General features: G+C 45.6%; 1 protein-coding gene across 11 annotated transcripts; it reads left to right on the top strand.

Moving 5' to 3' along the window:
• Positions 1 to 137: 137 nt before the first annotated feature.
• On the top strand, positions 138 to 26,255 carry LOC110510153 (phosphatidylinositol-binding clathrin assembly protein). 11 transcript variants are annotated; one of them, XM_090226545.1, is made up of 19 exons: positions 138 to 1,029; positions 2,606 to 2,748; positions 3,400 to 3,475; positions 3,696 to 3,798; positions 4,128 to 4,221; positions 4,329 to 4,440; positions 5,479 to 5,585; positions 6,546 to 6,587; positions 8,410 to 8,495; positions 9,575 to 9,668; positions 9,930 to 10,057; positions 10,294 to 10,394; positions 12,326 to 12,460; positions 12,588 to 12,618; positions 14,032 to 14,170; positions 14,667 to 14,690; positions 14,789 to 14,845; positions 16,025 to 16,141; positions 23,179 to 26,255. In XM_090226545.1, the coding sequence occupies exons 1-19, from the start codon at positions 900 to 902 to the stop codon at positions 23,191 to 23,193; spliced, it is 1,734 nt and encodes a 577-aa protein (XP_090082671.1). In that variant the 5' UTR covers positions 138 to 899; the 3' UTR covers positions 23,194 to 26,255. The 11 variants fall into 11 exon arrangements, with proteins under 11 accessions (XP_090082671.1, XP_090082670.1, XP_036824134.1 ...); XM_090226544.1 differs by having other exon boundaries at positions 23,161 to 26,255; XM_036968239.2 differs by having other exon boundaries at positions 12,326 to 12,463.
• Positions 26,256 to 27,555: the final 1,300 nt, after the last annotated feature.

Raw genomic sequence — 27,555 nt, 5'->3', positions numbered from 1 at the left:
CCATACTAGGCCAGGGGTTTGTCTTCAGATGTGGCTGAATCTGATTGGACAGCATGCCTACTGCAGGCCTAATCGGTTTGAGTTTTAGACAGATTCCATCCACTTCAAATCATGAACCAGCTTCCTAAAATTAAATCGCAGTGTTCCACTTTAAGATGCCCACCCCGGACCCTTTCTGTGTTGGCCAATCAACCCCTTTCTAAGTCACCTGATTCATAGGCGATACTGCCATTTTACACATGAAGTTTAACTGAAAAAATGAATAATCAGCTACCTAACAAAAAACATTTGTAAAATGTAAGAACCATTTGTAAATGCCTTCAGATTAAAACATATGGAACACGGCAATTAAAGGATACGGAAAAACTCGGTGTCACTGCTACAAGACCTCGACACGATCACAGGGAAGCTTGAGAGAAAATACACTAATCATATGCTATTTTGTAACGTCTTCAAAATCAGTCTAGCAGCAATCATCTAACCAGCGCGAACGTTGTGTGATCACCAACCGAGCATTGGTAGGCTAACTAATCAATGATTGCTGCTGTTCATGTAGTATACTGTACTGGCTGTACACTAACCGGCATCATCACCATTAGAAAGCTTTTATGGGGATACATTCACGACCATCCGAACGAATCATTATCGGCTGATTTCGGTGTGCTCGGTTTTGGATAAGGTTTTTTAGATTTGTATGTGTGGACCATTGGATTGCCAATAAAATATATGGTTTACTGACTAGCCGTATATTTTATTTGGCTGCCGTATGAATTCTGCCATCGGATTCGCGCCAGTGTACGTTTTTTGTTTCCAAACGGGCAATCTGTTTAGAGGGCACGCTCCCAATCACCACTAAAGACATTTTGATTTCTAATTCCCCGATTACTTGCTTTTGAAACATGTCTGGACAGTCTATCACGGATCGGATCGCTGCGGCTCAGCACAGCATGACAGGATCCGCTATAAGCAAAGCCGTCTGCAAGGCCACGACGCATGAAGTCAGCGGACCAAAGAAGAAACACCTTGACTGTAGGTTAAGTAGACCACCAGTGTCCCGCCGTTGCTACATATTTCGCAACAAAAGCATTGGTAACATTGAATATTCAAGAAGACCTGTATGTTCATCATGTTTGATTGGCCATTGGTGTAGTTTTAATAGCAAGGTTTTCGACATTCTATGGTAATAGGCTATGAATAATTGCGCATCATAGCCTTCAACAGCTCATGTAGTCAATCATTACAGTGTCATCATCCTACAGTAGGCTATCGTACTGTAGCCTAAACATAATGAGACAAATAGGTTATTACTCAGTGTCATACATGCAAATGCACACATTGTGATCATAAATAGCCTATTACCTTATTCATCATTGTATGAAGTAATAATGCAATCAATTCCCCTTTTAATAGGACTGGCTATGTAGGCTAACATTTTCTGGCAGTTTAGGTTAAATGCATAATTTGAGTTAATCTACTATTATTTCCTCTATTTCCTACTGAGTTTTAGACAAAAATCAGTCTAATTTAAGACGAATAACTTATTAACAATGGTATTATTCCGATATTATTGCTGCCACAAAGGTACAGTATATTGTGCTTGTATGTACCCTTTGAGGTTTCTCAGCTACTTTAGTTTGTAGTGAGCTGGTGTCCATGGGTCAATCATATTAGTACAATGACAACAGTGTCATAGACAACCTTGATCTCAACATTTCTGTTTATCTGTGTGTGGTCTGGAACTGGAGTGTGTGTTGGATATCAAGCATTTTCTCCACATTTAACTGCTGATGATTAGGTTAGGTGGCTTTCTACCCAAATAATTACTGTGTCCAGTCAATCAATTAAGCTCAATCAGTCCTGTCCTGTATCAACCCATAGACCCAGAGGGTTATTGGTTCAATTAACAGATCTTGTGTTGCCGGTCTGGTTATTTTCTGGGAAGGATTTTTTCATTGTTGAATTCTCTATTTCCCCAATCTTTATTGAAAGTAATCAATTGTGCAAATTTGAGTCATGTTAGAGTCATTTTGTGTGCAATTACATAAGCTAAAATAATAAAAATAGTAATTTCTGAGTGGAATCGAAGATTTCAAATGGGACTTAAAAATGTGGTAGCCGACTGCAAATGTAGTTATTTAAAGAGTCTGTACTGCTATGGATTATCCTGATTCCTCACGCAGTTCAAATTTCAGTCTTTGAGGAAAGTGGACAAATCCTGTGGGTAAGAATGTAGGAAATGTACTTTTATATTCTCTTGTATGGTTTAGTATAAGCTTAAACTCCTGGGAGGGAAATCCCTCCTAGAGTCAAATGTCTAGAAGGAATATATAATTATATTTGAGTTATTTTGATCACCGTCTGCTTTACAATCAGATTTCCAGTTTGAAATGTTAATTACTGTTTAGTCACTGTAATTAAGGCATAATAAGTGATAGTTAATTCACTAGTAACAGGATCTTTTTCAAGGGTGGGAGGTGCCTACCAGAGATCTAACTGCTGTTAGTAATGTTCAGCATGAGTTGATCAACCTGTAAAGTAGACTATATGTAAAGCACAGAAAGCACTGTCCAATGTTTAATTGTCCACATGCCGTGTGTTTTGGCAGACCTGATCCACTGCACCAACGAGCTGAACGTGAGTGTCCCCCACCTGGCTGACACATTGTTTGAGAGGACGGCCAACAACAGCTGGGTGGTGGTGTTCAAATCCCTCATCACCACGCACCACCTCATGATGTACGGCAACGAGGTACGTAACAAACATACACGCACACACACAGTTTTAACCTAACCATAACCCTAACCTTAACACTAAGCCTAACCCTAAAACTAGACCTAATCCTAACTAAAAAAAATAACAACTTCTAACCATAACCCATTTGCCTGATTTCTTTCCTTGTTTAAAAACAAACACACACTAGTAGCTGGGGTTCAAGTCCTTCATCATCATCACCTCATGAGTTCAGACCAAGTTCTTATTTACAATGACGGGCCTACACCAGCCAAACCCGGATGACGCTGGGCCAATTGGGCCAATTGTGATATAGCGGGATTCGAACCAGGGTGTCTGTAGTGATGCCTCAAGCACTGAGATGCAGTGCCTTAGACCGCTGCGCCACTCGGGAGCCCAATGATGTATGGCAATGACTGGCTTCACTGTAGCTCAATTGTTACTGGTAGAGCATGACACTTGTAACGCCAGGATAGTGGGTTCAATTCCCGGGACCACCCATATGTGAAATGTATGCACGCATGACCTTAAGTCGCTTTGGTTAAACGTGTCTGCTAAATGGCATATAATGTATATTATGCACTGTTCAAGTCCTCTGGTATTCAAACGTTTGATTGAATCTTTATTCTTACTGGTTTTGATCCCACTCTCTCTGTATTTTATCACCAGCGATTAATCCAGTACCTGGCGTCCAGAAACACACTTTTTAACCTGAGCAACTTCTTGGATAAGGGGGCATTACAAGGTACTGTAGGGAATTTTTCAACGCAAGCCATTTCACACCAGAGACAAACTGTACAGAAGTCACAGGCATAAAAAAAAAACATTATAATCGTGCAATGCATGAACAACAGTGTGCAGTACAACAATTCAAACTGTCACTCTGAACGCGCTGCAGAGGTGTGGCTCTGTGTGCTGCCATGCCAGCACTCTAAATATGAATGTAAGTGCTCCCTCTCTGCCAGGATATGACATGTCAACGTTCATCAGACGCTACAGCAGGTATCTGAATGAGAAGGCCCTGTCCTACAGACTGGTGGCTGTGGACTTCACCAAGATGAAGAGAGGGTAAGATGTCCTGTAGTGGCTAGTGTGGAAAACCTCCACATTGTCACCCTGGGATACATAGTTTACCTCAGTGGCCAGGCCCACCTCAAGAGGGAGAAACAGTGACTTCGTCATAGAAACAATGGCAAAGATTGGGGACAAGCCTTTAAATAGATTCAAGGTAATCCAGCTAAACAAGTCATTTATTTCAGCAGCCTCTTTGGATAATGTGTGGATTATATTAAGTATCAACATGATTGACAGGGAGTTGTTTGATTCATGCTGTATGATCATGTTAGTCAGTCATCACTTGTCCTGTTAAAGTGGCGCTGCGTGTCTCTTGCTGACAGGGTTGATGGTATGATGCGCACCATGACCGTTGACAAGCTGATCAAGACTCTACCTATCATTCAGAATCAGCTGGATGCTCTGCTGGACTTTCAGGTAGGCTGCATGGTTGGGGTGTTGAGCGGTCCATAATATGGGCTACATGATGACAGTGAGCTAGCTGTCAGTATGAACGCTCAATGTCTCATCTGTTCTCTTCCCAGGCTAACTCTAATGAATTGACCAATGGCGTCATCAACAGCGCCTTCTTGCTGCTCTTTAAAGACTCCATCCGCCTCTTTGCTGCCTACAATGAAGGAGTTATCAACATGCTGGGTAAGTACACTATCTGTTAGTTAGAGGAGAACTAGGATGTCACTAGGATGTCACTATGGTGATACCATGGTGTCACTAGGATGTCACTATGGTGTCACTAGGATGTCACTATGGTGTTACTATGGTGTCACTAGGATGTCACTAGGATGTCACTAGGATGTCACTAGGGTGTCACTATGGTGTTACTAGGATGTCACTATGGTGTTACTATGGTGTTACTATGGTGTCACTAGGGTGTCACTATGGTGTCACTATGGTGTTACTATGGTGTCACTAGGGTGTCACTAGGATGTCACTAGGATGTCACTATGATGTCACTATGGTGTCACTATGGTGTCACTAGGATGTCACTAGGATGTTACTAGGATGACACTAGGATGACACTAGGTTGTCACTAGGATGTCACTAGGATGTCACTATGGTGTCACTATGGTGTTACTATGGTGTCACTAGGGTGTCACTATGGTGTTACTATGGTGTCACTAGGATGTCACTATGATGTCACTATGGTGTCACTAGGATGACAATATGGTGTTACTATGGTGTCACTAGGATGTTACTAGGATGTTACTAGGATGACACTAGGATGACACTAGGATGACACTAGGATGACACTATGGTGTCACTATGGTGTCACTATGGTGTCACTATGGTGTTACTATGGTGTCACTATGGTGTCACTAGGGTGTCACTATGGTGTCACTAGGATGTCGCTAGGATGTTACTATGGTGTCACTAAGGTGTTATTATGGTGTCACTAAGGTGTTACTAGGATGTCACTAGGATGTTACTATGGTGTCACTAGGATGTCACTATGGTGTTACTATGGTGTCACTAGGATGTTACTAGGATGTCACTAGGATGTCACTATGGTGTCACTATGGTGTTACTATGGTGTCACTAGGATGTCACTATGGTGTTACTATGGTGTCACTAGGATGTTTGTAAATGTATCTAGAAAATACCTAGCTAAAATCCTTTGTCCCTTTTTGTTTTCTTCTTTGCTTAGTTAACATATCCTCTTTTTTTATCCTAAAGAGAAATATTTTGACATGAAGAAGAACCAATGCAAAGATGCCCTGGAGATCTATAAGACGTTTCTGAACAGAATGACCAAGCTGTCAGAGTTTCTCAAAGTTGCAGAGGTAATGTTTCCCTGTTTGGCTTGTGTTGAGGAAAGGAAGGTTTCAGATAGATCCAGCAGGAAGGTAGGGCTCTTCTCCTCTCCTCTCCGTCTCTCTGTCCCTCTGTTGCCGTGTGGTGGAGGCTCATGCTGAGGTCATGAATGCAGAGGCTAGCCTATTAGTGGGCATACAAATCTCACAGTGAAGGCCCCTCCATGTGCTGCCTGTTCTGATGCCTGTGTTGCATGTCTAAGGAAGAGGTTTTTTCTTACTCTTTCCTTCCCTTTCTCTCTTTTGCAATGATGAATGTCTGCTGTTATCCACGTAAAGTACTACTTGCAATTCAGAAGGCCGATTTGCGAAGATAATTAGTATCTCTCTGTAGTTTTATAGTTTCTCCTGCATTCTTTTATTAAAAGGCGTTCTTGCTGTCTTTACTGATTTGGTTACTATTTGGAGGAAGGTTTGGGGTGATGGGGGTGGGCTTCTATCCAAATACGGGCTAACGTTGACTCTAAGGGCCCATTCATTTAGTCGTCTAACAATGTGTTTGTCATTTGTGCCCCTGCCTTTTTCGTTCAAAGTCAACATTAGTTGTGTGTTTGTTTTGGATGTTTCTCACCTTGCAGTCACATGAGTATTACAGCCCAATGTACCCGGCACACCTGTCAATGGCATTTCAATGTGTAAACATTCATTTCAAACCAGTCTTCAGATCCTGTGTGTGTGTGTGTGTACTGTATGTACGTGTGGGCATGCCAATTCCCCTGTTGTCTTTTTATTGTTTTGTTTGTAGTCAGTGCATGGAGTAATGAATCCTTTGGTTTGATTCTTCTTTTTCCCTCCTCCACACACCTACCCCCCCTTTATTCTGTGGTTGTTTGTTTATTTGTTTGTTTGTTTATTTGTTTGTTTGTTTATTATGTTTGGTTTTTGCCCTCCACCCCCCCCCCCCCCCTTCCCTCCTTTTTTGTGACACAGCAAGTTGGAATTGATCAGGGTGACATCCCCGATCTCACACAGGTCAGTGGTACATTTCATCTCAATATCTCCCATGTGGCTCCATTGTAAACGCTCCCATTCCCTACTCACCCTACAGACTTCCACAAGCCCTTCCTCTCATTCTGATGAACCCCCCTCTCTCTGAGCTCTGGGGTACAGAGGGGGCTACTTTCAAAATGGGTTCCAAATATGTGACCCTTTCTAATTTTGGAGATTGTGCAAAACATACATTTGAGTCATTTAGCAGGTGCTCTTATCCAGAGTGATTTACAGTTAGTGCATTCATCTTAAGATAGCTAGTTGGGACAAACACATCACAGGCATGGAAAGTACATTTTCCCTCAATAACGTAGCTATCAGTAGAGTCAGAGCTAGAAGTGGGGGGGTCAAGTGCAAGTGCTGGTGATTTTTTTTGTTGTTTCTCTACCTTGATTTTAGTATTTTTTTTTTCTAGTTGAATCACAAAATACATTTAGTTTTGATTTTGAAATGACTCTGAAAAGTCAGGCAAATTCAGCCTCTGTCCTAGCAGATATGGGCCTATGGTGTTTGCCCATATAAGCCTTTTGTACATCAAGGTTTGACATCCCTTCATGATTTCTCATACAGTTTAACTTTGTGTTGCCTCAAAATGAACACTATTGTACATATTTTTCCTGAAAAGATATCCCATCAACATAGCTGTGGGGAGAGCAGCGAATGGTTTCTACCAAAGTGTCCGTAATGCCATCCTAAGCAGTGCATAACATCTGATGTGACGCTACAAACACTTGTTGACGCTCTCTTCAATGACACTCATGTTTTCCCTCCACATTGAGAAAAATAATCATGAACAAATGTTTCTGTCAACTGGTATGTCATGTTTGCAGTGCTTATGAAGACCTTACGTGTCCCTGTTCAACTAAATAGTAACCCATGTCATTACTGAGCTGTAGATGGTGTTTTCTTTACTTTAAACTTTTAGAATATTCTATCATTCTCTGAAGAAGGATATCCAGAATTGTAATTATTCACGTTTCCCCTAAATAGTTATACAAGTAGCTGCATGAGTTACGATTGTGTTCTGTAATGAAAAGCAAGCCTCTGGTTGAAACATGGGTATGACATGTGCAAAATGAATTCGCTCATCCTTGGTTTATTAAACCATCTTTTTTTATATCTTTATAAAATATGCTATTCATTTGCCAAATGTGTTTTTACCTAATATTCATCAGATATTTGGCTTTTCTGTCAGTTAACTCGTTTGGCTCCCAAACCCTTTTTCAATTGGACACTAAGCTAATGACAAAATTGTAGCATCCACTAATATTATGTCTACTCTAACCTGTAAAATACAATTGATTAAATTAATATTCATGAATGAATAGTGATACTCAAATTAGCATATAAACAGAATCCATTGGTTAACTGGCCATTAATGGACTGTGGTGTGTGTGTGGGGGCATAGATGCATGGGCTAAGCTCTTTTCTGTATTCTGACCCCCTCAGGCCCATACACTGTAATGACCTCCCAGGCCTGTCTACTTGATTGCATGAGAGAGATGACTGATCTGTGCATGTCTGGCGTGAAGCCAAACCTAATTATACCAGATGTATTGATATGTAAAACTAGCTGCAAATATGGAGACTATGCTGAACAATGTGTTATTTTGCTCTGTGTGCGCGCGTGTGTCTGTGTGCTTGTGCGTGCAAAAATGTGTGCGCACCGCACCTGTGAGTGTGTGTGTGTGTGTGTGTGTGACAGCACGCTTTTGGGTGTGTGTGTTTTCCCAATTTTTCTACACAATGCTGTTCTCCCTTGGTAAAGTATTGTTACTTCACCCCCCCCCCCTTTCTCAATCAGGCCCCTAGCAGCCTCCTGGAAGCTCTGGAGCAGCATCTGGCCTCTCTGGAGGGGAGGAGAACCAAGGAGCTCTCCACAGACACCAGGTAACACTTTGAGTCTGAAGGAGGCATTTACACTGATGCTGGCACGTTAACATATTTATCAGTCACTGAAGCTGGCATGTCAACATATTTATCAGTCACTGAAGCTGGCACGTTAACATATTTATCAATCACTGAAGCTGGCACGTCAACATATTTATCAGTCACTGAAGCTGGCACGTTAACATATTTATCAATCACTGAAGCTGAAAAGTCAACATATTTATCAGTCACTGAAGCTGGCATGTCAACATATTTATCAGTCACTGAAGCTGGCACGTCAACATATTTATCAGTCACTGAAGCTGGCACGTCAACATATTTATCAGTCACTGAAGCTGGCACGTTAACATATTTATCAGTCACTGAAGCTGGCACGTCAACATATTTATCAGTCACTGAAGCTGGCACGTCAACATATTTATCAGTCACTGAAGCTGGCACGTCAACATATTTATCAGTCACTGAAGCTGGCACGTTAACATATTTATCAATCACTGAAGCTGAAAAGTCAACATATTTATCAGTCACTGAAGCTGGCACGTCAACATATTTATCAGTCACTGAAGCTGGCATGTCAACATATTTATCAGTCACTGAAGCTGGCACGTCAACATATTCCTCAGTCACTGAAGCTGGCACGTCAACATATTTATCAGTCACTGAAGCTGGCACGTCAACATATTTATCAGTCACTGAAGCTGGCACGTCAACATATTTATCAGTCACTGAAGCTGGCACGTCAACATATTTATCAGTCACTGAAGCTGGCATGTCAACATATTTATCAGTCACTGAAGCTGGCACGTCAACATATTTATCAGTCACTGAAGCTGGCACATCAACATATTTATCAGTCACTGAAGCTGGCACGTCAACATATTTATCAGTCACTGAAGCTGGCACGTCAACATATTTATCAGTCACTGCTCCACCATTAGTTGTCATGTCTTGACAATACAAATACAATACAGGCACACAGTCAGACACATTATTAGTGTTTTTCTGATCCCTGAGGTTAGTCCCAGAATGCTATGTGTGACAGTTAGTGTGCCTGACAAGCGCTCTTGTGGTCTCTCTAGAGCCAGCACCTTAACCAGTGCTGTATCGTCACTGTCCAGCACTGGAATCTCCCTCAGCCTCATGGAACAGAAGGAGGACCCGAACAGCCTCCAGGTCAGACAGGGTCACTGCTACCACTGTAGAACAACTTTCTTGAATAGCCCATTACAATGTAAATGCATTACTGTATGAATACCTATATAAATGAGAATAAATTATAGCGCTTATAATTTACATATTATAAACACTTGTTATACATTGTTCTTTCAGATAATGTACTCGTATATAGGCTAATTAGGAAACACATGTAAAACCCAGCCCTGTTGTACGTTCTTTTGTCTCATGTGGATTCACTCCTGTGTGTCTGTCCTACAGGATGAGGGAGCCAAGGTGAATGACATGCAGACGCCCACCATCTCTCCCAGTGCCCAGTCAGTGGGCAGTGCCAGCAGCGGGGCCACAGAACTCTTCTCCAACTCATCTGTTCTATCCGGTACCAATAAGTAAGCAGACCTGCTGTCTGATAATTGTTGTGTTTAAGACCTATGGGTATGTTTCATTCAGTTTGTTTGCTCTGTATAACTACTCTATGTATCTTATTACAAATGGGAGCTAGCTAAATCACTTTATAGTATATTAGTTGGGTTATTAGTGAATAGGAACCCCCCCCCCCCCCCCTGGGGTCTGCTCTGCTATCTTTTTTATCTCTGCTGTCTGACTCTCTCCTCTGTCTCCCCAGCGTGCCAAACCTCACCAGCGACCTATTCAACGTCCAGCCCTCCTACAACCCAACGATCCAGACAACACACACTGTACCGTCTAACAGCAACGCCTGGGGAGGTGAGGCTCACAGACTACACATCCATACAGTACAAACACACACTGTACCGTCTAACAGCAACGCCTGGGGAGGTGAGGCTCACAGACTACACATCCATACAGTACAAACACACACTGTACCGTCTAACAGCAACGCCTGGGGAGGTGAGGCTCACAGACTACACATCCATACAGTACAAACACACACTGTACCGTCTAACAGCAACGCCTGGGGAGGTGAGGCTCACAGACTACACATCCATACAGTACAAACACACACTGTACCGTCTAACAGCAACGCCTGGGGAGGTGAGGCTCACAGACTACACATCCATACAGTACAAACACACACTGTACCGTCTAACAGCAACGCCTGGGGAGGTGAGGCTCACAGACTACACATCCATACAGTACAAACACACACTGTACCGTCTAACAGCAACGCCTGGGGAGGTGAGGCTCACAGACTACACATCCATACAGTACAAACACACACTGTACCGTCTAACAGCAACACCTGGGGGGGTGAGGCTCACAGACTACACATCCATACAGTACAAACACACACTGTACCGCCTAACGGCAACGCCTGGGGAGGTGAGGCTCACAGACTACACATCCATACAGTACAAACACACACTGTACCGTCTAACGGCAACGCCTGGGGAGGTGAGGCTCACAGACTACACATCCATACAGTACAAACACACACTGTACCGTCTAACAGCAACGCCTGGGGAGGTGAGGCTCACAGACTACACATCCATACAGTACAAACACACACTGTACCGTCTAACAGCAACGCCTGGGGAGGTGAGGCTCACAGACTACACATCCATACAGTACAAACACACACTGTACCGTCTAACAGCAACGCCTGGGGAGGTGAGATTCACAGACTACACATCCATACAGTACAAACACACAATTCCTGCTTGGTCCCTCTCTCTCTGATCGCTGAGTCAACATGGCTTGTAGCTTTCTACTGGACAGCTGGCAGGACTGAAATAGCCTTACAATATGACAGGACTGAAATAGCCTTACAATATGACAGGACTGAAATAGCCTTACAATATGCCTGAGGCTATGGCTATTAACCTGTAGCCTGCAGCCCGACTCTCTCTCTCTCCCTGTAGCCCAACTCTCTCCCTGTAGCTGGACTCTCTCTGTCTCTCCCTGTAGCCCGACTCTCTCTCTCTCTGTCTCTCTCCCTGTAGCTGGACTCTCTCTCTCTCCCTGTAGCCCAACTCTCTCCCTGTAGCTGGACTCTCTCTGTCTCTCCCTGTAGCCCGACTCTCTCTCTCTCTGTCTCTCTCCCTGTAGCTGGACTCTCTCTCTCTCTCTCTCTCTCTCTCTCTCTCTCTCTCTCTCTCTTTCTCTCTCTCTCTGTCTCTCTCCCTGTAGCTGGACTCTCTCTGTCTCTCTGTCTCTCTCTGTCTCTCTGTCTGTGTGTGTGTGTGTGTGTGTGTGTGTGTGTGTGTGTGTGTGTGTGTGTGTGTGTGTGTAGCCTGACTCTGTGACCTGACTCTCTGACCCTCTCTCTGTATGACCTGACTCTCTGACCCTCTCTCTGTGTGACCTGATTCTCTGACCCTCTCTCTGTGTGACCTGACTCTCTGACCCTCTCTCTGTGACCTGACTCTCTGACCCTCTCTCTGTGTGACCTGACTCTCTGACCCTCTCTCTGTGTGACCTGACTCTCTGACCCTCTCTCTGTGTGACCTGACTCTCTGACCCTCTCTCTGTGTGACCTGACTCTCTGACCCTCTCTCTGACTTATTTCATTTCAAAGGGCTTTATTGACATTGGAAACATGTTTACATTGCCAAAGCAAGTTAAATAGATAATAAACAAAAGGGAAATAAACAATAAAAAATGAACAATATACATTCACTCTTGGACTCTTTCCTTGTGAGAACAAACTCTATCCCCCTGTATGTCTCTGTCCTCAGGTTTGGGGCTCCCAGGGGATCTTCTGAAGCCAGCTCAGCCGACACACGTCCACTCCCACAGCCCTGGGATCCCGCTGCACTCTGGGGGGAAGATGATACCCAGCCACCTGGACTCCTCTTTAGCCAACCTCGTTGGTAGTGAGTCTCTCTCGCTTTTACTTGTTGCTTCACATATAATTTTATTTTTCAGTAGTAATTAAATGGTCATATGGTCTGTAATAACATCTGAACATGTAACACATCTTAATCGCTCATTTTCCAGACTTGCAGTTCGGAGAAATACCAGCCAAAAAGTGAGTGTCAATACTATTTGAAAAGGACCGATGTGCAAACAATCTACAGTATAATATTGGATCCAGTATAATACAGTATAATATTGGATACAGTATAATATTGGATACAGTATAATACAGTATAATATTGGATACAGTATAATACACTATAATATTGGATACAGTATAATATTGGATACAGTATAATACAGTATAATATTGGATACAGTATAATACACTATAATATTGGATACAGAATAATACACTATAATATTGGATACAGAATAATACACTATAATATTGGATACAGTATAATATTGGATACAGTATAATACAGTATAATATTGGATACAGTATAATACACTATAATATTGGATACAGAATAATACACTATAATATTGGATACAGTATAATATTGGATCCAGTATAATACAGTATAGTATTGGATACAGTATAATATAGTATATATTGGATACAGTATTGGATACAGTATAATACAGTATTGGACACAGTATAGTATTGGATCCAGTATAATACAGTATAATATTGGATACAGTATAATACACTATAATATTGGATCCAGTATAGTATTGGATCCAGTATAATCTTGGATACAGGATAATACAGTATATATAATATTGGATACAGTATAATATTGGATCCAGTATAATATTGGATCCAGTATAATACAGTATAGTATTGGATCCAGTATAATATTGGATCCAGTATAATACAGTAAAGTATTGGATCCAGTATAATATTGGATCCAGTATAATATTGGATCCAGTATAATACAGTATAGTATTGGATCCAGTATAATATTGGATCCAGTATAATATTGGATCCAGTATAATACAGTATAGTATTGGATCCAGTATAATACAGTATATTATTGGATCCAGTATAAACAGTATAATATTGGATACAGTTTAATATTGGATACAGTATAATACAGTATAGTATTGGTTCCAGTATAATACAGTATATATTGGATCCAGTATAGTATTGGATCCAGTATAATCCAGTATAGTATTGGATCCAGTATAATCCAGTATAGTATTGGATCCAGTATAATCCAGTATAGTTTTGGATCCAGTATAATCCAGTATAGTATTGGATCCAGTATAATACAGTATTGGATCCAGTATAATACAGTATTGGATCCAGTATGATACAGTTTAGTATTGGATCCAGTATAGTATTGGATCCAGTATAATACAGTATAGTATTGGATCCAGTATAATACAGTATAGTATTGGATCCAGTATAATACAGTATAGGATCCAGTATAATACAGTATTGGATCCAGTATAATACAGTATAGTATAGGATCCGGTATAATACAGTATTGGATCCAGTATAATACAGTATAGGATCCAGTATAATACAGTATTGGATCCAGTTTGATCTGATACATAACCCCCACCCCCTCAGGCCAGAGCTCCAGTGGACCCACCTGGTAGAGAAGAGGCCCACAGGGGGGACTCACTGGCAGGCCAAAACCACCTGCACCACCCCCAACTGGAGCCACCACACACTCATGGCTCCTCAAGCTATGCCCATACCACAGCTGGTGAGTGATAGTATGTAATATATGCCATTTATCAGACGCTTTTATACAAAGAGACATTAATCATACTGTATGTCCATACATTTCCATATGGGTGGCCCCAGTGGGAATCGAACATGGGTTCCTGGCGTTGCAAGAGTCTCCTGCTTACTCTCACCAAATATAATGTTAAGGACAAGCCAGCAATGCAAAAGGTGGCTTTGATATTAGATGTACTCTTTCCTTATAGAATCTAACAGCACACATTACACACTGGGATTCTGCTGCAAATCCCATCTTTCAAAATGGAAGTGGTTATTGCAGCTCCTCTCGGGCGCTGGCAATTCTCATTTTCCCTCTGCATATTTGAATAAGTTTGCACTCTAATTATCTCTCCTCTTTTCATTTCATTTTTTCATCCATCTTCTCTTTACATTTTCCACTCAATTATCCACCACGCCATCCATTCCCATCTACATGTCCTGCTATTTCTCCTCCTCTTCTTACCCTCATGCTGCAGAATGGAATGATCTATACTGGCTATGTAAGTACATGAATATCTGTAGAGGGAGTACCTGTAGTGCATTCCTCAGTCTGTTCTTCTAGTCTTGCATTGTTCCATTTCACCCTTTCTCTCCATAGGCTCCAGCACCAGTCGCTTTTCCCATGACGACACAGCAACTGCCTGTTTATGGAATGGTAAGGAATGATCTGCACCATGGTACAGTACCCAGGCCTAACAATAAGGGGGATCTGCACCATGGTACAGTACCCAGGCCTAACAATAAGGAATGATCTGTACCATGGTACAGTACCCAGGCCTAACAATAAGGGGGATCTGTACCATGGTACAGCACCCAGACCTAACAATAAGGAATGATCTACACCATGGTACAGTACCCAGGCCTAACAATAAGGAATGATCTGCACCATGGTACAGTACCCAGGCCTAACAATAAGGGGGATCTGCACCATGGTACAGTACCCAGGCCTAACAATAAGGAATGATCTGCACCATGGTACAGTACCCAGGCCTAACAATAAGGAATTATCTGCACCATGGTACAGTACCAGGGCCTAACAATAAGGAATGATCTGTACCATGGTACAGTACCCAGGCCTAACAATAAGGAGTGATCTGCACCATGGTACAGTACCCAGGCCTAACAATAAGGAATGATCTGTACCATGGTACAGTACCCATGCCTAACAACAAGGACTGATCTGCACCAGGGTACAGTACCCAGACCTAACAATAAGGGGGATCTGCACCATGGTACAGTACCCAGGCCTAACAATAAGGAATGACCTGTACCATGGTACAGTACCCAGGCCTAACAATAAGGAATGATCTGTACCATGGTACAGTACCCTGGCCTAACAATAAGGAATGATCTGTACCATGGTACAGTACCCAGGCCTAACAATAAGGGGGATCTGCACCATGGTACAGTACCCAGGCCTAACAATAAGGGGGATCTGCACCATGGTACAGTACCCTGGCCTAACAATAAGGAATGATCTGTACCATGGTACAGTACCCAGGCCTAACAATAAGGGGGATCTGCACCATGGTACAGTACCCAGACCTAACAATAAGGACTGATCTGCACTAGGGTACAGTACCCAGACCTAACAATAAGGGGGATCTGCACCATGGTACAGTACCCAGACCTAACAATAAGGAATGATCTTCACCATGGTACAGTACCCAGACCTAACAATAAGGAATGATCTGCACCATGGTACAGTACCCAGACCTAACAATAAGGAATGATCTGCACCATGGTACAGTACCCAGGCCTAACAATAAGGGGGATCTGCACACAAAGACCACTGATCCTCAGGTGACATTTTGTCCTCCTCCCCCCGTTGTAGATGCCTCATCAGATGGGGCAGATGGGTGGAGTCCCTATGATGGCACCACAGTCTATGATGTACAACCAGCCTGTCCTGCGACATACCAATCCATTTGCCCCCATGCCAGGAGCCCAGGTAATCCCCACTGTCCTCTCTTTACTGTCCTCTCTACACTGTCCTCTCTTTACTGTCCTCTCTACACTGTCCTCTCTTTACTGTCCTCTCTACACTGTCCTCTCTTTACTGTCCTCTCTACACTGTCCTCTCTACACTGTCCTCTCTTTACTGTCCTCGCTTTACTGTCCTCTCTACACTGTCCTCGCTTTACTGTCCTCTCTACACTGTCCTCTCTTTACTGTCCTCTCTTTACTGTCCTCTCTTTACTGTCCTCTCTTTACTGTCCTCTCTTTACTGTCCTCTCTACACTGTCCTCTCTTTACTGTCCTCTCTACACTGTCCTCTCTTTACTGTCCTCTCTACACTGTCCTCTCTTTACTGTCCTCTCTACACTGTCCTCTCTTTTACTGTCCTCTCTACACTGTCCTCTCTACACTGTCCTCTCTTTACTGTCTACTTCTTGCTGTCTTCTCTTTACTGTCTACTTCTTGCTGTCTTCTCTCCTCACTGTCCTCTCCTCACTGTCCTCTCCTCACTGTCCTCTCCTCTCTTCACTGTCCTCTCTCCACTCCTAACTGTCCTCTCTCCTCACTGTCCACTCTCCTCACTGTCCTCTCTCCACTCCTCACTGTCCTCTCTCCACTCCTCACTGTCATCTCTCCACTCCACACTGTCCTCTCTCCACTCCACATTGTCCTCTCTCCACTCCCCATCGTCCTCTCTCCACTCCTCTCCTCTTTCCACTCCTCTCCTCTCTCCACTCCTCTCCTCTCTCCACTCCTCACTGTCCTCTCTCCACTCCTCACTGTCCTCTCTCCACTCCTCACTGTCCTCTCTCCACTCCTCACTGTTCTCTCTCCTCTCCTCTCTCCACTCCTCACTGTCCTCTCGCCACTCCTCACTGTCCTCTCTCCTACCTGTCCACTCTCCACTCCTCACTGTCTCTTCTCCTCTCTCCACTCCTCACTCTCCTCTCTCCACTCCTCACTATCCTCTCTTCACTCCCCACTGTCCTCACTGTCCTCTCTCCTCTCCTCACTGTCCTCTCTCCACTCCTCACTGTCCTCTCTCCACTCCTCACCGTCCTCTCTCCTCTCCTCTCTCCACTCCTCACTGTCCTCTCTCCTCACTGTCCACTCTCCACTCCTCACTGTCCTCTCTCCACTCCTCACCGTCCTCTCTCCTCTCCTCTCTCCACTCCTCACTGTCCTCTCTCCTCACTGTCCTCTCTCCTCACTGTCCTCTCTCCTACCTGTCACTCTCCACTCCTCACTGTCCTCTCTCCACTCCTCACTGTCCTCTCTCCTCTCCTCACCGTCCTCTCTCCACTCCTAACTGTCCTCTCTCCTCACTATCCACTCTCATCACTGTCCTCTCTCCACTCCTCACTGTCTTCTCTCCACTCCTCACTGTCATCTCTCCACTCCACACTGTCCTCTCTTTACTGTCCTCTCTACACTGTCCTCTCTTTACTGTCTACTTCTTGCTGTCTTCTCTTTACTGTCTACTTCTTGCTGTCTTCTCTCCTCACTGTCCTCTCCTCACTGTCCTCTCCTCACTGTCCTCTCCTCTCCTCACTGTCCTCTCTCCACTCCTCACTGTCCTCTCTCCTCTCCTCACCGTCCTCTCTCCACTCCCAACTGTCCTCTCTCCTCACTGTCCACTCTCCTCACTGTCCTCTCTCCACTCCTCACTGTCCTCTCTCCACTCCTCACTGTCATCTCTCCACTCCACACTGTCCTCTCTCCACTCCACATTGTCCTCTCTCCACTCCCCACCGTCCTCTCTCCTCTCCTCTCTCCACTCCTCACTGTCCTCTCTCCACTCCTCTCCTCTCTCCACTCCTCTCCTCTCCTCTCTCCACTCCTCTCCTCTCTCCACTCCTCACTGTCCTCTCTCCACTCCTCACTGTCCTCTCTCCACTCCTCACTGTCCTCTCTCCTCTCCTCTCTCCACTCCTCACTGTCCTCTCGCCACTCCTCACTGTCCTCTCTCCTACCTGTCCACTCTCCACTCCTCACTGTCTCTTCTCCTCACTCTCCTCTCTCCACTCCTCACTATCCTCGCTTCACTCCCCACTGTCCTCACTGTCCTCTCTCCTCTCCTCACTGTCCTCTCTCCACTCCTCACTGTCCTCTCTCCACTCCTCACCGTCCTCTCTCCTCTCCTCTCTCCACTCCTCACCGTCCTCTCTCCTCTCCTCTCTCCACTCCTCACTGTCCTCTCTCCTCACTGTCCACTCTCCACGCCTCACTGTCCTCTCTCCACTCCTCACCGTCCTCTCTCCTCTCCTCTCTCCACTCCTCACTGTCCTCTCTCCTCACTGTCCTCTCTCCTCACTGTCCTCTCTCCTACCTGTCACTCTCCACTCCTCACTGTCCTCTCTCCACTCCTCACTGTCCTCTCTCCACTGTCCTCTCTCCACTGTCCTCTCTCACTCCTCACTGTCCTCTCTCCACTCCTCACTGTCCTCTCTCCTCACTGTCCACTCTCCACTCCTCACTGTCCTCTCTCCACTCCTCACTGTCCTCTCTCCTCTCCTCTCTCCACTCCTCACTGTCCTCTCTCCTCACTGTCCTCTCTCCTCACTGTCCTCTCTCCTACCTGTCCACTCTCCACTCCTCACTGTCCTCTCTCCACTCCTCACTGTCTCCTCTCCTCTCTCCACTCCTCACTCTCCTCTCTCCACTCCTCACTGTCCTCTCTCCACTCCTCACTGTCCTCTCTCCTCACTGTCCTCTCTCCACTCCCCACCGTCCTCTCTCCACTCCTCACTATCCTCTCTCCTCACTGTCCTCTCTTCACTCCCCACTGTTCTCTCTCCACTCCTCACTGTCCTCTCTCAACTCCTCACTGTCCTCTCTCCACTGTCCTCTCTCCACTCCTCACTGTCCTCTCTCCACTCCTCACTGTCCTCTCTCCACTCCTCACTGTCCTCTCTCCACTCCTCACTGTCTCCTCTCTCCTCTCCTCACTGTCCTCTCTCCTCTCCTCACTGTCCTCTCTGCTCTCCTCACTGTCCTCTCTCCTCTCCTCACTGTCCTCTCTCCACTCCTCACTGTCCTCTCTCCACTCCTCACTGTCCTCTCTCCACTCCTCACTGTCCACTCCTCACTGTCCTCTCCTCACTGTCCTCTCTCCACTGTCCTCTCTCCACTCCTCACTGTCCTCTCTCCACTCCTCACTGTCCTCTCTCCACTCCTCACTGTCTCCTCTCTCCTCTCCTCACTGTCCTCTCTCCTCTCCTCACCGTCCTCTCTCCACTCCTAACTGTCCTCTCTCCTCACTGTCCACTCTCCTCACTGTCCTCTCTCCACTCTTCACTGTCCTCTCTCCACTCCTCACTGTCATCTCTCCACTCCACACTGTCCTCTCTCCACTCCACATTGTCCTCTCTCCACTCCCCACCGTCCTCTCTCCTGTCCTCTCTCCACTCCTCACTGTCCTCTCTCCACTCCTCTCCTCTCCTCTCTCCACTCCTCTCCTCTCTCCACTCCTCACTGTCCTCTCTCCACTCCTCACTGTCTTCTCTCCACTCCTCACTGTCCTCTCTCCACTCCTCACTGTCCTCTCTCCTCTCCTCTCTCCACTCCTCACTGTCCTCTCGCCACTCCTCACTGTCTTCTCTCCTACCTGTCCACTCTCCACTCCTCACTGTCTCTTCTCCTCTCTCCACTCCTCACTCTCCTCTCTCCACTCCTCACTATCCTCTCTTCACTCCCCACTGTCCTCACTGTCCTCTCTCCTCTCCTCACTGTCCTCTCTCCACTCCTCACTGTCCTCTCTCCACTCCTCACCGTCCTCTCCTCTCTCCACTCCTCACTGTCCTCTCCTCACTGTCCACTCTCCACTCCTCACTGTCCTCTCTCCACTCCTCACCGTCCTCTCTCCTCTCCTCTCTCCACTCCTCACTGACCTCTCTCCTCACTGTCCTCTCTCCTCACTGTCCTCTCTCCTACCTGTCACTCTCCACTCCTCACTGTCCTCTCTCCACTCCTCACTGTCTCCTCTCCTCTCTCCACTCCTCACTCTCCTCTCTCCACTCCTCACTCTCCTCTCTCCACTCCTCACTGTCCTCTCTCCACTCCCCACCGTCCTCTCTCCACTCCTCATCATCCTCTCCTCTCTCCACTCCTCACTATCCTCTCTCCTCACTGTCCTCTCTTCACTCCCCACTGTCCTCTCTCCACTCCTCACTGTCCTCTCTCCACTCCTCACTGTCCTCTCTCCACTCCTCACTGTCCTCTCTCCTCACTGTCCACTCTCCACTCCTCACTGTCCTCTCTCCACTCCTCACTGTCCTCTCTCCTCTCCTGTCTCCACTCCTCACTGTCCTCTATCCTCACTGTCCTCTCTCCTCACTGTCCTCTCTCCTACCTGTCCACTCTCCACTCCTCACTGTCCTCTCTCCACTCCTCACTGTCTCCTCTCCTCTCTCCACTCCTCACTCTCCTCTCTCCACTCCTCACTGTCCTCTCTCCACTCCTCACTGTCCTCTCTCCTCACTGTCCTCTCTCCACTCCCCACCGTCCTCTCTTCACTCCTCATCATCCTCTCTCCTCTCCTCTCTCCACTCCTCACTATCCTCTCTCCTCACTGTCCTCTCTTCACTCCCCACTGTCCTCTCTCCACTCCTCACTGTCCTCTCTCCACTCCTCACTGTCCTCTCTCCACTGTCCTCTCTCCACTGTCCTCTCTCCTCTCCTCACTGTCCTCTCTCCTCTCCTCACTGTCCTCTCTCCTCTCCTCACTGTCCTCTCTCCACTCCTCACTGTCCTCTCTCCACTCCTCACTGTCCTCTCTCCACTCCTCACTGTCCACTCCTCACTATCCTCTCCTCACTGTCCTCTCTCCACTGTCCTCTCTCCACTCCTCACTGTCCTCTCTCCACTCCTCACTGTCCTCTCTCCACTCCTCACTGTCTCCTCTCTCCTCTCCTCACTGTCCTCTCTCCTCTCCTCACTGTCCTCTCTCTTCACTGTCCTCTCTCTTCACTGTCCTCTCTCTTCACTGTCCTCTCTCCACTCCTCTCTCCACTCCTCACTGTCCTCTCTTCACTCCTCACTGTCCTCTCTCCACTCCTCTCTCCACTCCTCACTGTCCTCTCTTCACTCCCCACTGTCCTCTCTCCACTCCTCACTGTCCTTTCGCCACTCCTCACTGTCCTCTCTCCACTGTCCTCTCTCCACTGTCCTCTCTCCACTCCTCACTGTCCTCTCTCCTCTCTTCACTGTCCTCTCTCCACTCCTCACTGTCCTCTCTCCACTCCTCACTGTCCTCTCTCCACTCCTCACTGTCCACTCCTCACTGTCCTCTCCTCACTGTCCTCTCTCCACTGTCCTCTCTCCACTCCTCACTGTCCTCTCTCCTCTCCTCACTGTCCTCTCTCCTCTCCTCACTGTCCTCTCTCCTCTCCTCACTGTCCTCTCTCCTCTCCTCACTGTCCTCTCTCCACTCCTCACTGTCCTCTCTCCACTCCTCACTGTCCTCTCTCCACTCCTCACTGTCCACTCCTCACTGTCCTCTCTCCACTCCTCACTGTCCTCTCTCCACTCCTCACTGTCCTCTCTCCACTCCTCACTGTCTCCTCTCTCCTCTCCTCACTGTCCTCTCTCCTCTCCTCACTGTCCTCTCTCCTCTCCTCACTGTCCTCTCTCCACTCCTCACTGTCCTCTCTCCACTCCTCACTGTCCTCTCCTCACTGTCCTCTCTCTTCACTGTCCTCTCTCTTCACTGTCCTCTCTCCACTCCTCTCTCCACTCCGCACTGTCCTCTCTCCACTCCTCACTGTCCTCTCTCCACTCCTCTCTCCACTCCTCACTGTCCTCTCTCCACTCCTCACTGTCCTCTCCTCACTGTCCTCTCTCTTCACTGTCCTCTCTCTTCACTGTCCTCTCTCTTCACTGTCCTCTCTCCACTCCTCTCTCCACTCCTCACTGTCCTCTCGCCACTCCTCACTGTCCTCTCTCCACTCCTCTCTCCACTCCTCACTGTCCACTCCTCACTGTCCTCTCCTCACTGTCCTCTCTCCACTGTCCTCTCTCCACTCCTCACTGTCCTCTCTCCTCTCCTCACTGTCCTCTCTCCTCTCCTCACTGTCCTCTCTCCTCTCCTCACTGTCCTCTCTCCTCTCCTCACTGTCCTCTCTCCACTCCTCACTGTCCTCTCTCCACTCCTCACTGTCCTCTCTCCACTCCTCACTGTCCACTCCTCACTGTCCTCTCTCCACTCCTTACTGTCCTCTCTCCACTCCTCACTGTCCTCTCTCCACTCCTCACTGTCTCCTCTCTCCTCTCCTCACTGTCCTCTCTCCTCTCCTCACTGTCCTCTCTCCTCTCCTCACTGTCCTCTCTCCTCTCCTCACTGTCCTCTCTCCACTCCTCACTGTCCTCTCTCCACTCCTCACTGTCCTCTCCTCACTGTCCTCTCTCTTCACTGTCCTCTCTCTTCACTGTCCTCTCTCTTCACTGTCCTCTCTCCACTCCTCTCTCCACTCCTCACTGTCCTCTCTCCACTCTTCACTGTCCTCTCTCCACTCCTCACTGTCCTCTCTCCACTCCTCTCTCCACTCCTCACTGTCCTCTCTCCACTCCTCACTGTCCTCTCCTCACTGTCCTCTCTCTTCACTGTCCTCTCTCTTCACTGTCCTCTCTCTTCACTGTCCTCTCTCCACTCCTCTCTCCACTCCTCACTGTCCTCTCTCCACTCCTCACTGTCCTCTCTCCACTCCTCTCTCCACTCCTCACTGTCCTCTCCTCACTGTCCTCTCCCTAACTACTTCTGTTATGTGAATCATGATTCAAGGCATCAGTTAAGAGGCCTAAGTAGGTTAATCATAATCATACTTGTAATCCTGTCTGTGCTCCTTTTAGAATGTATCACTTGCTGTTTAATACTTCATTAGTCAATGCCAATTAGTGTTGGTTTGCCAGTAGGTTCTGGAATAATGTAAGATCGTGTTACTATATTACGTTTTTGTAGTGTTACCGTACTGTTCTGTTTCTTACACTGAATGATCTGTTATTAAACCGTAACAGGCTTATTTTCCTATGCAGATGCACTTCATGTAGGACCGGGAGTATTTTACCATGACAGCAAAGCAGAGAGACAAAACAAACCAATCCAGAACCAAATACAATGCAAGATAGAGGAGCAGAAGATCGGGGTGGAGACAGACTGGAGATGTGTTGGTGTCCGTGCTCTTTCAGTGGCCTCTGTGGAATAGAACCTCTGTCACATTGTGTATCATGACTGATAGTCCCATCCAAGTCTTTTGAAAAGTCACAGCTCACATTCATTCTGTATTTGATTTGATCATTTGAATGGGTAATGTTCTGTCTGTTGAACCCCTGGTATGATGACTGCTGTATTCCAGTTTGGAGCTTGGCCCTTTGTAGTGAATTGCAGACAACTGCCAGCCCCCATCCACCGGTGTCTATCTCTTTCTCTAAGAGTTTGCACGCACTTTAATCAATGTCTACATGCACATTGTCCACTTAGCATCTCATACAAACCACTACAGTGCCGCTACGTCTTTCCTCTCCAACTTCCTGTCAGAGTTGCTGTTGCCGTCGTTGTAACATGGATAAGTGTGTCCTTTTTTTGTGTGTATTTAAATCAATGTACACCACCATCAGTATTCATTCCATGTTGTTGTTAACTGCAGATTCCACAGCCAGTTGTAGTAAGACCTTGGATAAATGGCTTGGAGACACATGTTGTGTGTATGTACTGTGTATCTGTCTGAGGGTTAGGCAGCACTCAGACATCTAAATGTACAAAGGCTATTGTGTATTGTTTTCATAGGTTCCTGTGAAAGCTGTGGTCTGCATGGCATTGACTGGCCACTGCTAGTTCGAAATGGAGAACTCCATGTCTACATACATCCACACACTGAAAGTATTACTCCTATGAAAGCAATGAAGAAGGCCCACTCATAATTTCATATGTAACGTCATAACACATTCTGCCTCTGCTGTCCCGTCCATTGTTCGCTCTGCTTGAGGTTGTTTTATATGATCCATGTTTCTTGAGCTGCTACAACAGATTCTGCTCTTTGAAACTGGTTGCGTTTTATAGATAGATGTGCTGTTCTTGTAATGGTCCTACCAGTCTTGCCCTGTCTGTGAGTAAACGTTGGGAGAGTGCGTTCTTTGTTTTTCTTCTCCAGCTAACTGTACTGCTCCAGGTTGAGGCCTACTGAGTGGTTGTGTTTCTGAGTGGCAGTTATTGTAGTGTAGCTCCTCACCAACCACTGGGGAATGTTGTTGAGGAGCTCTTTCTGAGACTGCGTCCTGAGACAGTGAAACTGACACTCGCTCTAGTGAATCGGCAACTCTCTGACATACCGTTGCTAACTCCAGCCCCAGAGAGAGCCTAGCTGTCCGGAACTTTAGCAGAAGGCAGGGGACAAGTGAGGAGGAAGTACAGGGATCTGTAAATGTGATCAAGGGTCATGTCTGTCAAACTCCCAAAAGAACTAACGGTGACAGACAGCATATATAGCACAAACCCTGGAGGGGTGAGCGTTCTACTGCACAAAACTAAAACCATTGCTGGGATGTACAGTCGAAGGGGCTGGGGAAAGCTTTGTTTTCTATTGATTGTGTTTCTCTATGTCCATGCCTTCCCCGTGAGTTAAACAGGGTAGTGATCCTCCACGAGGCCTCCCAGCTCCTGGGTCCTTCGAGGTCAATGAGGTCACTGAAGTCATCCAGGCAATCCGGTAGCGTGTATTTAGCAATGAGTAGTCAAGTGTCGTAACGTGTCTCAATACAAGTCCGTTGTCTGTTAGATTGCTATAGAGCCTCTCATTCTGCTAATCACTGGCCTGTCGGACTACTGCATTCTGATCTGTGACCAGCCCACATTGTGTAGATGTTATTAGAAACGTTGTAGTTCAGTCTCAATGTCCTCTGTGTCAGTTAAATGGTTTCATGCAAGTTTGTGCAGTCCCATAGACCAATTCTGACCGTTCTGCTGTCCTCTGTATATAACCTCGTGTGTTTTTGATGTGTTCTCTGTAAGTGATGGCCCATGGAGATGCCATGGGTTGTTATAGCTGTGTCTGTGGTGGGGTTATTGTGTTTGGAGATGTGATGGGCTGTTCGTCTGTAATGTTTGTCTACATCTTGATGAGGGATGGGGGTTGGGTTCAACAGTATCACAACTTGTCTACCAAGAGTGTCTTCATTGTGGCAGTGGGCACTGTCCTCTCAGTCCGTACAGGAACATTTTGCACCAAAGTCATCAAGCGCAGCTTTTCTCAAGGTCACATTGCTGATATCCAATTTGAAGGAATTTGATTTCAGAGACACAAGTCTTTATGCATGATTATTGTTGTCTTTTTATTGACTTGTGTGCCCGGTAAAAAGCATGATCATGTGTGAAATTGCACTTACCGTGTGTTTGCAAAACAATATTTTACTTACCTCTTTACAGAAGCATCCATTGGAATTCATAAATGTTTGTCCCACCAGATATCCAGACGTCTGTGTTGCATTCGAAATGCAATTCGGAAGCTCTATCAAATCAGTTATGAGACCACACGTTTGTGAAACAACATGAATGTGAATGACATGCATCACCTAGCTAGCTAGACATTAGTCTGCAAAACCCCTCTTTAGCGTTGCTATTTTCAATACATTTGTTGAATGCTTGCTCTTTTTTTGAGTACTCTGACAACATTTTTGGACATCTCTAAGGATCTCTTGTCCCCTTGTCATTGGACCACATCATTCTTCGCCAATAAGCTTCCTTTGTGTGTGCAGTGGGAAATCTCACTCCCATATCTTTTGGCCACTGAAAGATGTCAACAACATGCGTTTTCACTTTTTGCCTGACGTTCTCTGGTTATATATAATATATGCATATTTCACAATGTGAGAACAGTATTACCTACTGTATACCATACTGTCTGTCTGGAAACGGTCATTTTTCCTGTGATGAAAGCATTGTCCAGGATGTCCTGTTTGAGGAGTGAGGGCCCATTCCTTTTGATTTTGTCCATCAAATGGATTGATAATACATAATACACTGTATTGTCAATGATAAGTTACATTGTTATAAACAATTGGTTCTTATTTTAAATGCAGAGGTTGTTGTTTTTGGAATAAAATAGAATAAAATGGCATATTTTGCTCAGGTTTTATGTAGTTCTTGGCAGTAGTCCTGCTGCCCATTGTAACCGCTACACCTTGTAACTCACAACAACCGTGTACAAGATGAAGATTGTCACTATTCTCTATCCATTTCAAAGATCCATACAGTACCTGTCACAAAAATACAATAGGAGAATTATCATTTTTCAAAAGCAGCAAAGACAACTCATTTCACTACCACTAGTATTTGCAGCAATCGCTCACTATGACATAGAATCACAGTTTACCATCTATTTAGTAACATATCTACCTGCTGTGAACAACAAGCCTGGAAACCTAGCTATATGTATGTATATGTATTACAGCAATGTTTCCCAAGTCCTCCAGTACCCTCAACAGAACACATTTTGTTGTTGCCTGGGACAAACCACATTCAACTCATTGAGGGCCTGATGATTAGTTGACAAGTTTAATCAGGTGTGCTTGTCCAGGGTTACAATAAAAATGTGTACTGTTGGGGTTGAGTAAGGACTGGAATTGTGAAACAGTGTATTACATAACAATCTGCCATATCAAAGGAAGTTGGTATTCAAAATAGTGTTATCTTGTGATTTGTTCTCCCTCATAGGGAGTGTCTCCCTGTCTATGTCAGTCACAGTCTTCCTGGGGTATGTAATATACCAAAATAAATTAACCTCCATGAGGAACAGGTCTGAACAGGTCGGATAACTATAATGAAATACCACTTTCTCAGGTTCTGATCCCTACTATAGTATGTGTCGCTGAAAGCTCATTGGAGGACACAGGCACCGCTGGGAAGGAAGTCCTGGATGTAGGTGACCACCAGAGGAGGAGCTATAGGAAGACCGGCTCATTGTAATGGCTGGAATGGAATCAATGGAATGGAGTCAAACGTGGTTTCCATATATATAATGTTTGATACCCTTCCATTAATACCGTTCCAGCCATTAAATGAGCCTGTCCTCCTTTAACCTGTCTCCTCACCTTCATCTACATTGATTGAAATGAATTTAACAAGTGACATCAATAAGGGATCATAGCTTTCACCTGGATTCACCTGGTCAGTCTACGTCATGGAAAGAGGTCCACAATCGCCATCACACTGCACACTGCCCTATCCTATCTGGACAAGAGGAATACCTATGTGAGAATGCTGTTCATTGACTACAGCTCAGCATTCAACACCATAGTGCCCTCCAAACTCATCAGATTGAGACTATCTATTGCGTCTTAGCCGCTCTGTCACTGCTCATCCATATATTTTATATTTATATATTCTCATTCCTTTACTAGATTGTGTGTATTAGGTTT

The sequence above is a fragment of the Oncorhynchus mykiss genome, chromosome 29 (assembly GCF_057628025.1).
Source record: "Oncorhynchus mykiss isolate SJ-2025 chromosome 29, ASM5762802v1, whole genome shotgun sequence".
NCBI classification, from domain to species: Eukaryota; Metazoa; Chordata; class Actinopteri; order Salmoniformes; family Salmonidae; genus Oncorhynchus; species Oncorhynchus mykiss.
The sequence above is the reverse complement of the archived record's forward strand: the minus strand, read 5'-3'. Positions and strand labels throughout refer to the sequence as shown.

What these genes read in the sequence shown, in the direction of transcription:
- LOC110510153 (XM_036968237.2), top strand. Translation starts at nt 900, where the DNA reads ATGTCTGGACAGTCTATCACGGATCGGATCGCTGCGGCTCAGCACAGC. An exon ending in TAACAGCAACGCCTGGGGAG is followed by an intron (nt 10,395 to 12,325) that starts GTGAGGCTCACA and finishes CTCTGTCCTCAG; the next exon opens with GTTTGGGGCTCCCAGGGGAT. An exon ending in TTTAGCCAACCTCGTTGGTA is followed by an intron (nt 12,464 to 12,587) that starts GTGAGTCTCTCT and finishes CTCATTTTCCAG; the next exon opens with ACTTGCAGTTCGGAGAAATA.